Source organism: Phascolarctos cinereus, unplaced genomic scaffold (assembly GCF_003287225.1).
Source record: "Phascolarctos cinereus isolate Bilbo 61053 unplaced genomic scaffold, phaCin_HiC Scaffold_1;HRSCAF=81, whole genome shotgun sequence".
Taxonomy (NCBI): Eukaryota; Metazoa; Chordata; class Mammalia; order Diprotodontia; family Phascolarctidae; genus Phascolarctos; species Phascolarctos cinereus.
Genome location: NW_027555514.1, coordinates 106,223,713 through 106,240,469, shown reverse-complemented (window position 1 = coordinate 106,240,469; position 16,757 = coordinate 106,223,713). Strand labels below are relative to the sequence as shown.

At 39.0% G+C, this 16,757-nt stretch overlaps 1 protein-coding gene across 1 annotated transcript in view; it reads right to left on the bottom strand.

Moving 5' to 3' along the window:
- Positions 1-16,757, bottom strand: part of DGKI (diacylglycerol kinase iota) — a 478,924-nt gene that overhangs the window by 101,333 nt on the left and 360,834 nt on the right. The window contains exons 20-21 of the mRNA XM_078153519.1: positions 14,290-14,489; positions 7,298-7,360 (exon numbers count right to left, since the gene is read on the bottom strand). Of these exons, the coding sequence (XP_078009645.1) occupies positions 7,298-7,360; positions 14,290-14,489 (263 nt within the window). The remainder of the gene's footprint in view (positions 1-7,297; positions 7,361-14,289; positions 14,490-16,757) is intronic.

The following is a 16,757-nucleotide window of genomic DNA, read 5'->3' as shown; positions in this document are numbered from 1 at the left end:
GACCGAGGTTAACTGACTTGCCCAAGTTCACACAGCTAGTAAGCGTCTGAGGCCAAATCTGAACTCTGGCTGTCCTGACTCTACATTCTATCCACTGGACTATCTAGCCGCCTCTCTGTATACCATGCAATTACTAAATGCTAGTTGACTGACTAGCAGTTAGGTGGCATAGGTGATAGAGCACTGGGTGTGGAGGCAGGAAGGCTCATATTCCTGAGCCTGAGTTCAAATCTGGCCTTACTAGATGTGTGACCCTGGGCAAGTCACTTCACCCTGTGTGCCTCAGTTTTCTTAAATGGGCTGGAGAAGGAAATGGCAAACCACTCCAGTATCTCTGCCAAGAAAGTCCCCAATGGGGTCAAGTGAAGAGTCAGACATGACTGAAAATGACTGAATAACTGAAGTTGACTGACTGATATTACTAAATTTGGTTGATCTTCAGTTTCCTCATCTGTAAAATGGGGGAAACAAGGCTTATCCTAGAGATGTCAAATGACTTTCTTAGGGTCACATAGTTAAGAAATGACAGAGCCCATATTAAAACACTGGTTTTGACACCTAATCCAATTCTTTTTCACAACAACACAGCTGGATACTGCTCCACACCTAGCCTCCTCCCATTTTTAAATTCTTTTCAACCTACACATCACGTCATTCCCATGAAAATGTTCATAATTTCTCCCTGTCGCCCCTGTCCAATTCTGCCTGTGCTATTTTCATTTCAGAGCCTTGAAAAGTTCTTTGTATCCTCTTATTTCCTATATTCTGAATTGGATTATAATCATTTCTGTATCTCTCCTATCTTCCTTACCAGAGTATACACCAATTGAAGGTAGGGCTATATCATATTTATCTTTGCATTCCCGATACCTGGTCAGTCAGTGATCAACTAGCATTTATTAAGTAACTTACTAGGTCCCAGGCACTGTGCTAAGTGCTAGAGATAGAAAGAAAAGCAAAAACACAGTGTTTGCACTTAATCCATAATGTTTGAATTGTCTTGTACAGGTGGAAGAGAAAAAACTGAGAATTTGTGTTCCCTACAAAACTGAGAACCAAGGAATTTTGACTGCTGAGTAATATATCTATTTCCTATATATCGACTATTTGTCTTTTTTTTTTAAAGGCAATTGGGGTTAAGTGACTTGCCCAGGGTCACACAGCTAATACATGTCAAGTGTTTGGTCTGAGGCCGGATTTTGAACTTAGGTCATCCTGACTTCAGTGCCGGTGCTCTAGCCACTGTGCCGCCTAGCTGCCCCTCGACTATTTGTCTTTAAAGAAGAAGCAAGGGGCAGCTAAGTGATGAAGGCCTTGGAATCAGGAGGACCTGAGTTCACTTATTGGCTGTGTGACCCTGGGCAAGTCACTTAACCCTGATTGCCTCTAAAAAAATTTAAAAATTAAAAAATATAGAAGGAGCAAAAGTTTAAAGCAAAATACAGCAGTAATTTCCACACCTTTTCTTCAGTAAGCACTGAGCTAGGAGTCAGGAGACTTGAGTTCCTGTCCCAGCTTTACTCCTAATGATTTGTGTGAAGTTCAGTTTGAGTAGATCCTATTAGTGTCTATAGTTTCGTCTTTTTTTTTTTAAATACTGAGGGAATTGATGGCTGGGCTATAGCATTCCTTTTATTTCAAGATTTAATTTATATAGATGAGATTATTTTCTTAATCTCTTTGGACCTGCGTTTCTTCTTCTGTAAAAAGAGGTGTAGGGACTGAATGATCTCCAAGGTCCTTTCAGATCTAACATTCTCTGAGTGTATTTATTTAGTACAGATCCATGATTTCTTGGCAAGGGAAATTTTTGTCACCAGTGAAGATCAGCAACTTGATTAAAATGTTATCTGTGTTAGTTGCCTGGTGTACAAAAAGGCTAAGTGACTTGACCATGGTCACACAGCTGATATGGATCAAAAGTTGGAATTGAAGCTAGGTCTTCCAAAGTCAAAGGCCAGCTATCCAGCCACCATCCTAGCCTGCCTCTTTATTATATAGAGAAAAATTTCTGAATTGAAAACAGAGTAGAAAGGGGAAAATAAAGGAGTAATTCCAATTTTCCTGAGTAGGAAAAAAAATGTTCTTATTATGCTTAATTACTAGAGTAGTTTAAATTTAAATAGCACTTTCTGCCACTTTATGCTTTCATATTCGTTGACTTCAACCCTTCCAAAGACACATGATTTCATCTGTATTGCTGGATACTCCCTCCACTGATGCGCTAATACAAATAGCAGCTCTTTGATACCCGATTAAACAAATTTCTGTCATCAAAACTGGCAATAAGCCTCAACAAATCTAGTTTAGCTGGACCTTGAATGGTAGACTTAGTATAATCCTTTGGTGGTCCCATTCTCAAAGCTTTTCCAAACTGATGTAAGTTCTTATAGATGTTGTTCTCCATTTCAACAGACATCATGAACCTAGGGTCATCTCCATGGATGAAGCATCAGAAGAGGATTGAAGTGAAGGTTCATAACAACCACAGTACAGTGGAAAGAGCACTGACTCTGGAGAGCTGGGTTCAAATCCTGACTCTGGTGCTTACTGCCTGAGTGACCTTAGGTAAGTCATTTAACTTCCTGTACTTTTCTTATTGTGAAAAGAATGGGTTAAATTAGATGCCCTCTGAAGAGCCTTCTAGCTCCAGGCCTGAGATCCTATGATCTAATATTAATTCAATTGTTTTCACTAAAAGTGAATTCTATAAGCTAAGATTAACCAATCATCAAGCTAAGATAGAGCAGTGTAATTATTGTCTTATTAAAAACTTATACTGTAAGTAAAGCAGTTAAATATCACAGTGGATAGAGCATTGATTAGATCTGGAGTCAGGAAATCTTGTGTTCAAATCCAGACTCAGACACAAATTACCTAATCCTGCTTATTATTTACATTATTTTTATTTATAATGTTATTTAAATATTAATTACTTACTAATTACCCAATCACTTAACCTCTCTACAGTTGTTGGGATGATGTCTGTAAAGCACTTAGCCCAGTGCCTGGCACATAGTAGGTGACTAATAAGTACGCTTCACTTAACAAGTGCTGGTTCTCCCCTAGGTGCTGGATGGGCCCAAGATTATAGGACTGGTAAGAAAGCCAGAGTTGACCCTGGGTTTCCTGAATTAAGCCCAATATTCCTTCCACTGTGCCATATTTCTGACACAAAAGTTAGAAGTAAATATTCACCCTATTGTCGCGGTAATCTTTGGATATAAGAAACATATGATGCCTACAATTGTTTCTCAGCCTACACAGACATGATTAATTTTCTAAACTAACAATTTTAGAAGACAACTTGAGATACCTTTTTATGCCAAAGGTAGGACACATTTTGCTTTTATATGACTGCATGTATTATATGCACATAATAGCATAACAATTTTAAAAAGTGAAATTTTGAAATTATGAAAAATAGAAAATATTGAGTTTCATATTGCTCCTCAGAGAATAAAGCAATCAGGAAAGACAGAACAGGCATAAATGCAAGCATGCCCACCTCTGAGAAACCTCACTGCAGGTTAAATCTTAATGCCATCCCAGGGGACTTTATGAATTCTTTGGCTGAATCAAAAAATTTAAAGAAATATTATCCCCATTAGCTGGGAATGTGATGCAGAGGATTTATTAGTAATGGTTCTTGAATACTAAAGCCTCTTACATTTGGAACACTAACTCTAAATCTTAAATTCAAGTCATTTTTCACTTTCAAAGTTACTTTCAAAAAGATGTGAGGGGGAAGTAGAGTTGAGAATAATACATGGTATCTCAAAAGTCTTAGAGCAGTTTTAAGCTTTAATCACTTAAAACTGCACTAAGAGCTTTGGGTCACCTTGCGTGTATGTATGGGTCAACAGCCTCAGGACAGCCACAGGAATCAAGGCCAACAGGCTCTTGCCCACCCTTCAGTATTGAAAAGTGCCTCCTTGAGGGGGCTTTAAGGTCATTTACATGACATTGTTGCTAGCTGCTACAGGCACAATGGGAGTTGAAAGGAATTTGCTCACCCTAACCTAAATATCAAGCTAACCAATAGTGAATCCCTGCTTGGATTGGGAGCAGGGGGAATGACAGGAGTGTCTGATGGAAAAAAGAAATCTTGACCTGATGAGCTCTTTTCCGTAGCAGCAAAATGCCACTGTGAGTCCAACAACAACAACAATTCAAAAGTGAATTGTGTTTTGGCCAGACAGTCTTACAAAGACTGACAGCATCCCTTCCAAAGACCCAGGAACTGAAGACAACTCCAGAGATGGGAGCAGCTCAGGAAAAGAGGAAGCCCAATTATCAGATGATAGCATTCCAGAGGCAGCTAGCTGTGCTGTCAGAGGCAGCTGGGGAGATGGAATGGAATTGCAATAAAGCCCAGCTGGAAGATAGAGCCATGAGAGCTCCTGCAGCCTCTGTGCATCCCCAAGATCGTGAACTATTCCAGGGAGCTTCCTGCTCCTACCAGGGATTAGAGATTCTGAGGGAGACTGCCTCCCTTTAAGGATGGCAGGATGTTCCCCTCATATTTTTTTTTCTACTTTTCCTAACTAAAAGACATTGTATGTGATATATGGGTCCTGATCTGTTGGTAGAGAATGTACCAAATGTGAGCTTGAGCCCTGTTTGTATAACCTTGATTGACCAAAACACCCACACTGAACCTGGAGGGAGGGAGGGATCCCAGCTATTTCTCTGTAACTTTCCTACTTGGCTACTTCTCCACTGAAATGCTTCAGTCATCTGCAGTTTGGGCTGCTTCTTCCCTGTGGGCTTCCTCATCTTCACTTCACTTAAATGTTTCATAGTTACTTGACTAATATATTTTGTTATTCTGTATCTTTTAAAATAAATCTCTTATCTTTGTGTAAACAGAAGTGTGGTTCTTCTATTGGGTTTTAAGTTTTCTAACCCTGAAGCTGCCCAGGTCTAATCTGCTTTATTAACCAAAGAAACAAACAAAATCGCATTCATTTCTTAGCAACAATGAGAGGTAAAACTCCATCAGACTGGAAAAAGGAATAGAACGCCCCTTTAAGGAAGTGACCCCCAAACCATAACCAACAGCACGAACATCAGTAATATGATCAACAAAGGTGATAAGGATATATTGCCCATTCTTTTTCTGTATCAATGGAGATTGTGAACATGATGCACTCTAATACCGTTTCCTGAAGGACACCAATCATGTTGGACTTTTTTTTTTACTGATGCCCAGATTGAAATTAGTATCACCATCTATGTTTGGATGTCACTTTATAGCTTCAAAATGCTTTCATGTAATTCATGTCACTCAATCTTCACAACACTACACATAGTAAGTGTTGTTATTCCCCTTACACATGACAACAACCAAGGCTCAGAGAAACTAAATTATATTCCTAACATCATTCAAACAGGGATTCAACCACAGATTTTTGGACTCCAAAGCTAATGTTCATTCCCTGCATCCTACTGCTTTTCCCAAAGTCTTTCACTAGACTTCGGTTGGAAGGGGAAGGATAAATAAGTGGAGATTTCTGATCTGGAGACTGATTTGGCATATCATCAAGATGCAGATTTGGACATTATTTAGCCAAGAAGAAATAGGGTTAAGGACTAGGGAATGTATTCTTGGGCAGCACAGTCAGAAAGAAAAAGAAATCACAGTCCCCCTCCTGTTCGTATTCCCTTGTGATGCCCTTTCTATTCCTCTCTGCTTTCAGAAAGGAAAGAAGGAAGGAAATAAGTATTTATTTACCATCTACTAAGTGCCAGGCACTGTGCGAATTAAGCGCTTCATGATAAATATGATCCCGTATGATCCTCACAACAACCCTGGGAAGTAGGTGCCATTATCACACTCATTTTACAGATGAGGAAACTGAGGCAGATAGAGGTTAAGTGATATGCCCAGGGTCACACAACTAATAACTGTCAGAGGTTGGATGTGAGCTCAGGGCTTCCTGAGGACCATGGTTCTATGTACTGCACCACCTAGCTGCCTCTACCAAAAAATAAAGTTACACCATAACCTAAGCAGAACTAAAAGTAAGTATAAAAGAAGTTTATTGGTTCTATGAGTTTTAAGGGCATATGATCTTCTAACAATGTCCAGGTCTTTATTCCACGGGTATATAACAGTAACAGGAAAAGGATAATCTAGAGTAGGAATCTTTAACCTAGGGCTGATGAACTTATTTGTTTGTAATATATTAATATTTTGATATTATTGATATATTGGTACTTTTATATGATTAGCTTCCTTTGTAATCCTATGTATTTGGTTTTATGCATTTAAAAATATTGTTTTGAAAAGGGTTCTATGGTCTTCACCAGACTGCCCAAGGGGTCCACAACACATAAAAGGTTAAGAGCCCTTGGTCTAGAGCTATTGTTACACCTTCCCCAAAATGTCCATTTGTAGTATGGATATTTAGAAAAGAACTCCTCCCTTCCCACCCACCCACTCACCCCCCCCAAAAAAATATAAATACAACATCAGACTGTTAAATTTGAAAGGAGGAAGCAAGAAGAAATGGGATAGGATTATTGTGGATCAATTTAAAACAAAAGAGGAAAAACACTCAATTACAATTCATGGGTCAGAAAATCTCAGCGGTCATCTGGTCCAACCAAACCTGAATAGAAATTTCATACACAAAATCCCTGATAAGCAATTGCCCAGCCCACAACCATAATTAGGAAAGGGAGACTAGAGCTTTTCCCCAGAGTGATGAAATTTAGAGGGTGATGAAAGCACCATTCATTCTAGAACAGACTTGCTCCCTCCAGTAGAGCAGAAAGGTACTAAGTCACACCAAATGCTAGTCCTTCAGCAGCACAGAATACCAGAGCTCACCCAGGACACACTGGGTGTTTCTCTGCCCAGAAATAGCACCTCAGATTAACTCCTTCCTTTACACCAGGTGCAAAAATCCTTAATAATGGCTCTAACACAGCCTCTTCTTGAAGGCCACCAGTGATGGCAAACTTCTTCCTTCCCAAGGTAGTCCCTTCTACTTCGGAATAACATTAATGGTCAGGAAGTCTATCTGAATATTGAAAGAAATATGTCTCTGCAACTTTCAGCCATTGCTGACAGAACTGCTCTCTTGAGCCACATAGAATGAGTTGAACCCCCTTTTACAGGCTAGCCTTTCAAATCCTTGAAGAAAGCTGTCATGTCCCCTTAAGTCTTCTATTCTCCAAACATTTTCAGTGCAGCAGCCCTGGAAGGGTGGAAGAAAAATCCAAGAATGCAGATAGCAGATCATTAGGGAATGGGAGAAAATTTAAAACTAAACAACCTTATACTCACATGGTGAAGGAGCCAGGGGGAGCAGAAACTCTCCTCAGGTCAGTGGTTTGCACCTTATGGATACTAGAGGCAGCAGGGAATGAGCAGCGAAGACAGAGTCAGCACAACAGCGTGGACAGACAAGGAACAAGCCAGGAGAGAGAGAAAAAGACACACAAAATTTAAACAGAAATTAAATGAGTGTCTCACCAAAAGGTGAACGAAAAGAAAATGAAAATAATGCCAAGCATGGAAGGCATCCAAGAAGCAAGTGACAGAGATAAAGCCAGCAAAACAAATGGAAGGGGCTGTCTCCAAGGCCCATGAGCATCTGAGCACTGGGAGAATTAATGGTGATGGGTCAAATGAAAGGGATGGTACCATGAAACCATCCATGGTAGGATGAAGGTGAGTTCTGGGAGAAAAATATAGTTACCACTTCTTCCTCTTAGGGTTTCCGGGACACCAATAGAGGGATAAATACATTATACACTGGTTGGTTTGTATGGTCAGTACCCCAAATCCTAAGAGAGTCTCTGGGGTGGCAAGGCATGATCTAGATGAAGGTTGCCCTTGGACACAGCCCCCTTAAATTCTTGGATCATACAAGAGCAGGTAATCTTCCAAGCCCAGCCAAGGCTGTCCATTGATGCAGCAAAAATACCTTAAATGTCCTTAAGTCCATATAGAAATCATTACCACAATTTCAGAGCAAACACCAGACAAATCTAGTCATTCCCATACTTATATGTCAAATACTTCAAGGGACAGACTATTTTCATAAGATCAAACATAAGGAGATTACAGAGACCATGGATGTCATCTGGTCCAACCCCTTCACTTTACAGAAGAGGAATATTATACCCAGAAAAGGTAAGGTACTTTCTTCTTGAATAGAAGTGCTCTGAGAGGAAGACTTGGGTTCAAATCCTGTCTCTGACACATAGTCTGTGTGTCCCTGGCCAAGTAACTTATCATCCCAGGGCTCTGGACTACTCTCTGATACTATTAACTGCAGAGAAGGTACTGAGTTGCATTGGTAGAAGGAATTTCCTCACCTGGGAATTCTCTATACCAATGAAATCACAGTCCCTATTCCTCTCCCTAATGTAAGTCTTCTTGAAGGAACTGGAGAAAGAGGAGGAGGAGAAGGTGGTAGTGGAGGTGGAGACAGAAAGGAGAAAGCCAGAGAGAGGAGAAAGGGAGACAGAGGTAGAGACAGACAGAGATATAGACACAGAGAGACAGAAAGATATGGGATGTGAGGTCCAAAGTCCAGAGAAAACATCTCTCTCTTCATCACAACTGTCTACTCTGCTCTACTCCTAAAAATCACTTCAGCTGGTCCTAGACAAATAATCCTATAGACATTGCCCTACCTAATTTCTACAACTACTCGGCTTGATAAGGACCCTAATGGCTTTCCTAATTTATCTGAAATCTTAAATTATCTTGGACAGTAGTTTAGCTATTCCAAAATGGAAATTTTGGGGAAAAAATAACATTTCACGTTTATACAGTGCTTTAAAGTTTGCAAAGTCCTTTACTATATTATCTCATTTGTCCCTCAGAAAAGTCCAGTGAGACAAGAATGACACGGATTGTTATTATTCCCATTTTATAGTGAAGGAAACTGAATTTAGGTTGAGACTTTGACTGAGACTTGAAGTGATTCTGACCTAGGTCTAATTCTTGGTTAAGTGTAAGATCTGAAATATTTTTTGAGTTCAGGAATAACTGCTACATTCATGTAGCATTTTTTAAAGTTTGCAAAGTGCTTTACACATATTATATAATAATCTGATCCTCAAAATGATCATGTGAGGTAGGTGCTAATATTAGTCCCAGTTTTACAGAAAAGGAAACTAAGGCTGAGGGAGGTTAAATGACACATCTAGGGTCACAAACCTTTAATGTCTGAGGCAGGATTTAAACCCCTCTCTGGATCCAAGATGCCTCATCTGTAAAATGAGAGAGTTGAACTAAATGAACTCTCAGATCCCTTCCAAATCTAAATCTATAATTCTCTGATCAGGTCTTCACAACTCCAAATCTGGCATTCTACCATCCTCTCTCATCCCTGACCCAATTCGTACTCTCTATGGGTCAGGGAGAAGGGAGTTAAGGGAGAGGGAGATGAAAAGGGTAAAAGGGAGAAAAAGGAATAGGGAGAAGGAAAAGGAGAGAGGGAGATGGGGAATAGGAAAAAGAGAGTTATAGGGAGGGGAAGAAGGGGAAAGATATGGGGGGAGAGAAAAATAAGGACTACAGAGAATCCCAATGTGTTATGTCCTTGGGCTTTGTGGTCTGCCATTCCTACAGCAGGCCAGGTTTAAATCCATCTCACATCTCTCTGTCCTTGGCCATTAGAAAAAGGCTGCCTATTCCAAGTAATAGCATTTTGTGTACCCAAGGAGGATGGAAACCAGGTGCTCAGTTCAAAGTCCTTATTTACAAACCATGCCACAGGATAATAGAAACAATCAGTCTTTGGAAAGAGTGAGTGTGGAAGAAGGAGAAGTCAGCACTCCTTGTTCTCCTTCCTAGTGATTGTTCTACAATTGATTACAAGTTGGCTCAAGATTACAAAAAGGATGTTTGTACTACAAAGTAGACTGAGTCCTTATGGCTTCCTATCTCCTTACTAGCTGCCTTTCAGAGAAAGCTCTGTAATCATTACTTATCCAGCCATCATATTAATGGTACAGGAAAGACAGCCTGGACAACGCTCTTCTTTCACTTTTATGTGATAGGTATTTGTGACAGCTGGACAAAGAAGAACTCCATGTGCTGGGATAATGTGCAGTATAGCACTGTACATGTATCCATTAAAGTAGACAGTACACATCTGCACAGTTTGCAAATGGACAGGACTATGCAGAAGTCGGAAAGTAGTTGGTTTCTTTCTACCAAGAACACTGAATGTCATCAAGACCCAAAAAGATGTCAAAATGCTGCAACAAGATGCTGAATCTAAGTTATTCCGATTCTTTGATGGACATCAACATGGGAATTCCCTCCATTAGTACAGATCTAAATCTCTCTGTGCCTTATAAAGACAAATAGATATAAAGCCCCACGCATGGTTTCAAAAACCAACTACTTAAGTACAAAATGAGAGACCTGGCTTAAAGACATGAAAGAAACTAAAGGGTGGTGTGAGCTCAGTACCAGGCAACAATGTGATATCACTGCCCAAAAGTAATGTATCATATTATTTGCAGTTATGATTTTTAAGACAATGCTTATAACAAGGGAGATGACAGGCTCCATACAATCTGTGTCGGCCAAACTATATCTGAAACACTGTACATACTTTTGGGCACATTTTAAGGATGTTGACAAACTAGTGATACATGTTTCAGAGAGACAGTCAAAATGTTAGAGGAATTCGAAATCACACCACGCAGGATAATTTAAGGGCAGGAAGGTATTTCAGGGAGGTAAAAAGAATGTATTGGTCAATTGCATTGCCATGTTCCAGTACTAGAAGGGCTATCTTCCAAAAGAGAGAAGAGGCTTTCTCCATAGATCCAGGGGGCTAATCTCGGATTAATGAGTTAAAGTTTTACAGAGCCAGGTTTTGGAAGTTTAAGGAAGAGTTTTCTAACAATTAAAGACATCCCAAAATTGAATGGAACACTTTTTGTGTCAGTGACCTTTTCTATCACTAGAAGGGCTCAAGCAAGAGGTTTCTGCACAGGATAGATATTCAACTAGATGTCTTCTAGAGTTCCTGACAACTCTATGATGCTATGATTCAATAATCCTTTTCTGTTGTTATTAACTTTCCTCAGCAACCTCATCTCATTCTGAGGTTTGTGCCTTCAGAATCACATTCTTGAACTCTTACCATTGCTATTGGATGACTTCCACTGAAGAATTTTAGTCCATGAAATCCTATGATTCTCCTCAACTCTCTGAAATCTGCTATCTCTAAAGCTAAGGTGAAGATAAAACTGTGCCTGGCTTTCTTCTTCTGACACAAACTCAAAGAGAGTCATTTCTTCTCCTGCCCTTCCCCCTCCTCTATCCCACCTAGTACTCATCTTTCCATGCCAGGAAATAGTTTGTGTGTTGGTAAGAATGAGATTCAGAAAAGAATTCTCCATGAGGTTCCTCTATCTTATCAAAGATGAAATTATCTTTAAAGCAAGTTTAAAAAATAGCTTCTTGGCTTTTGGCTCCAGTTGAAATCTAGATAACTGAACTCCCCCCTCACTATTATATCACACCTCTGTCCTCAGCTTCTGATGGATTTCTCAATATATTTTGCGATATATTTCTCATCTACTTTGCCCATGCAGCCAATTACATTCCAATGCCAAAACTTCTGCCCCAATGGATCTTCATCCAAATTCTCTCCATCATGTTTCACTCTTCTGGTTTCTGGATTTCCTCATATAAGCATATCTTCTTCAGTATATCTTCATAATATATAATGCTAATAAATGTTTGTTGGATTATTGAATTGAATACCAGAGTTGTCCTGAGAGGGATATGACTCAAAAATAAGGATTTAAAGTGAGTTAGAGAAAAGAATTCTAATTAGTTGGTGGATAAAACCAGGAGTGGATTAAGCAATGAGTGAGAATAGTAAAATATATAGCATCTTTTAAAGATAGTCTTTAGCAATAACGTCTGTTTAGTTATTTTAGTAAAGAATTTTATTTCATTTAATTTTTGAAAGCAAAATCATACTATAAATCTCCATCTGATACAAAACATGGCTATGACACAAAATTATTTTTCCACTCATTTGGCTTATGATGGGAACACCACTATGAAATGTTAGCAGGTTACTCTAACTTCAGACCCAGTTCCTTTGAATTCAGTTTTATGAGGGCTAAATTTACAATCTGAGCAGAGATTCTTAATCTTTTTTTGTCATGGACATCTTTGGCTATCTAGTGGCATCCTTCTCAGAATAACGTACTTTAAATAATTAAAGGCAATGCCATATTTCAGGTAGAGGTTAGTAAAAATGAAGTAATAATTTTCCACCCATGTTAACAGAGGCCCTGAAATATAATTACTTTCCCCTGGGAACTTCACGAATTCTACGTTATGAACTTCCCTAAAGTTACAGCAATATCATATTTACTATCAGTAAGAATAGAGGACAGTTCATTAATTTCCACTTCCTGGTAATGGTTTATATAGTTAAAGAAAACTGGAGAAGAAGAACTGTGGATGAGAAAGCACACCAGATTTAATCAGAGAATCTAAGTTTAAATTTTAGCTCTTCTACCAGGCATTTGTGTTTGACCTCGGCAAAGTAACCTGACTTTGCTAGATATCAGGTTCTTGTTCCATAAACTAAATATGTTGATATTAAAATCCCTTACACTTTTATCCCTATTTATTCTATTCTCCTATGAATTCTTCAATCCAATCCAATCCAACAATCATTTATTAGGTGCCTACCATGTGCAAGGCACTGTGCTAGGGTTCTGGGGATACAAAGACAAAACAAAAAAAATAGCACAATATTGAGTATTATATAATGCAAATTATATCTCAGATAATGGGCAGGCTATACTGGTTATTTAGAAAGAGTTTCCTGATTGTAAAGGTTACTAAGATGTGAAACAATTTGTGAGATAGGCAGTGATCCTTCTACCTAGGAATCTTTTTTCCCCTAAAGAACAACACTATATTTCATTATCATGCTCAGCTGTCTGTCAATTATACATATGATTGCCCCTGAGCAAGGTGACTCATTCATTCCAATATTGTCCTTAAACCAGTCATTACTTCTCCCAACTGATACTGCTGGGGAGAAGTGAGCACCAGATATGGTTTACGAATAGAAGGGGGAAGTAATTGGAACTAAGTATCTATATTTCCCATAACAAAAGGACAAAGGCAGAAAGAATACTAAATAACCTCTCCAAATAGGACCATCTTACATGGGATGAGTGCCAGGGAATTTAGGAGGAGTTCTGAGAAGAGAGGAAACAGAGCGTTAAGGGAGAACCCCCCCACACACCTCATTTTCATAAGTACTGACAGAGGACACACACTCATTTCCATTCCAAGAATACTCAGTTCTAACAATGAACTCAGCCTGACAGCATAATAAAATATGTGCCATGACAGAGAGATGGGTTAAATGGATCTCTTTTGATAATTAGCTTTGTTTGACTTCAGTTTCCAGATTTTTCAGGATGACATTAAGGTAGGTGTACTCACAGAGATGTTCTAGGCTAGGAGAGAAATGCCTTTATGTAAACTCAGAGCAAGCAGATTTTCTCTTTGCTAAGGCATTGATGACTACTATTAAAATCAAATGTTAGCTGGAACAAGCACTACATTATTAGCCACAAAACTTTCTTTCAGTTCTTTTTTTCCCCCTTCAGATCAGCAATTCAGTCAACTGGCATAGCCTCAAGGGTACCAAGTATATGATGGACAAATTTTGATACCGGGGTAAAAGGGGTCAGGAATAGTTTTAAACATGAGGCAGCATCATCAAGGGAAGCCTTGCTGGGTCATAAAATTGGGAAGCATGAGGAAACTGTATGCCTAGAAAGGGCAGGGGTGGGAACATAGTGAAAGACAGGAGAAGATTGTACAAAACAGACAATGAACTTTTCTGCTTCATGATTTTGCCTGGACCAGTTCTGGATAAGACTATCTGTCTCTAAAGAATCCAAGACTAGTAAAAACTAAGGGCATCTCTTTGGTGAGATGGGTAGAGATTCACCTACACTGTTTCCTTAAGGATAAATAAATTGAAATTACTCTGCCCCCAAACCAAACACACTTGAACACCAAGCGAAAACACCTACCATGCACAAGATAGTACTTTGTACAAAAAAGGGGTAGAGGACACTGCACAATAAAACACAAGCTGTAAAGCAAGGAACCACTGGGGCCCCTGGGATTTTCTCTTCTTCTTACACATACACATACGAGGAGGCCACCAGTCAGTCCATGCACATGCTACGAATTTTCCTTTCTCTAAGCTCTGTCTCACAGAAGGAATTTAAAACAAGATTATGACTCACTCATTAAGTAAAGGCATGGACGTTCTCCTCTTGCTCTTCTGCACCATGTTGGCCTGATTTCTCAGGGATATCCGAATCAGAGCAGGGGCCAACTTACAGGGCTCTCCATCCACTTGCATAGGGATGGATTTGTATGTTAGTAGCATTACCTCCCGGCACTGATGAAGTCTTTCTCCATGGCCTCCAACTTGCAGGGCAGCCTAAAGAAGGAAAAGAATTGAAAGGAAGGTGGAAATGCCATCCATGTCTTATCAGTCACTCAGAACAGCTGAATCTCAAAGTCCATTATTAGCCAAAATTACTTAACCAAAATTTAGACAAAATATGTTGGAATTTGGTGTCCCCAGTGCATGTACATCAACTTTACAAATAAGCTGTTCTTGAGTCTTGTACTTACTAGCCCATGTGACCTTAAACTACTTGCTTATCCTTCCTGGGCTTCAGTTTCCTCCTCTGTAAAAAGAAGGGCTTGGACCAGATAATGTCTGAGATGCCTCCCAATTCTAACTTTCTATAACTCTAGGTTAAAACAAATCTGCCAACTCACAAATATATTTATAGGATTGCTTATAATTCCTCCTGTCCACTTTTCAGTCCCTCCTATTTTCTAACTTTGTACCACTGGGCTAGATCAGAACAAGGACTTGACCATGAATACAAATTCCCATCAAAAATCAATGGAAAGTGAATATAGAAGAGATCAAAGAAATGAAGGAAATAACATAAATCCAGTTCTAAATTATTTTTATCTAAGTAATAAAATTTTAACTCAAAAATCCACCAGATGACATAAATGGCCAATTTTTAACCATTGATTGACCCTTGCTTTTCACTCGGACACACCCTGACTGTTTACCCCTCACCAGTTAGTGAGTACTGATGGAGCGACAATGTCAAAATCAGCCTATGCCAAAAAATAGCCAGGATAGGAAAGCTATTTCATGGACATGGACATTACCTGGTACTGGAAAAATCAGTAAAATAACCTCAACAGTCCAGTTAACTGAGGGTTTGTTTTAAAGGCTTTTATCTTCTAAACTTTCTGAAAATTTTTTAAAACCCCATTAGTCTACTTTCCTTCCTGAGTCATCACAATATAGTGAACACAACAGGACTTTCTTGGGTGACAGTGAATACTGCAATAGCAGTATAGTAGAGAAAAGCAAGAGAATATCTATGACGTTAGCCAATGAGTGAATCATCCTACTGCCTTCACTTTCTAGTATGAGACAAAACTTAGAGAGAGAAAAACTGAAGAGCATGCGCATGGACTAGGGGCTTTACTCTATATACATACATATACTAATATTAGGAGCACCATTTGTTATTTTGCAGTACTTTCAGATGCATGAAGTTGTCCTGGATTTGCACTGAATATAGGGAACATCTGGAAAACATTCTTATCTGTGTGTGCATCTATAAAAACACATCCCTGATATCAGCTTGTTTTCTTTTTACTCTCCTTTTACTCTTAAAAACTAAGTACCAGAAAAATAATCCAGTTAACTGGGTTTCTGACTATACGAGTTGGGCTTCTCCATAAATTAGAATTGTCCTTGCCACAACCCCCCTCCCGTTATCACAGACAATTGAATAATGACTATATTTTGATGCAAAGGATAAGGAATAGAATATAAAATGAAAAAAATAAAAATATGAAAGTTAAAGAAAGTAAGGCCTGAGAATAATGGTAGAAATCCAGTTTTGAGGAGAACTGCAATAATTCTTAGCTATTCAGACCACCTGACATGTAATTCCTTACTTATATCTTTCTGGGTCTATTCAAATTACCTATTGTAGTTTCCATTTAATTTTATGCAATGAACTCCTTCCTTTTAAGACCTGTCATACAGAAGGCACTAAAGTAGATGCTGGGTATACAATGATTAAAAAATACCATAGTCCATTCTGTCAAGGAGTTTCCCTTCCATTATAGGAGTAGGGGGAATTTGACATATATTCAGAAGAATAATACAAGATAGTGAATTACAGGAGAAATCCAGAGTATTCTAGGAACATTTGATGAATGAAGACACTTTCAGATGGGTGAACCAGCAAAAACTTCAAAAACGAAGTGGTGGCTAGACATAGTCAGGAAGAGCTGAGTTTGACTACAGCTCCATACACCAGATGTGTAACTCTTAAAAAGTCGCCCACTCTCTCCCTCCCTGATTTTCCTCATCAGAAACATGAGGCTAATAATACCACCTACCTCATAGAGATGTCATAAGGATCAAATGAAATAAGACATGTAAAGCATTTTCCAAACACTAAAATGTTATATAAGTAACTTTTATTAGTTTTAATAAGCCTTGAATGAAGATAAGGTTCTTAAAGGCAGAAATTAGCAAGGAGTACATTCCCAGAAGAGAGGATGGCCTGTGAGAATGTATAGAGGGAGACAGAAGAGGAGACAGAATGCTAAATTTGGGCACAGCTAGTAGTCCAGCTTGAATGTACTTTGGTGT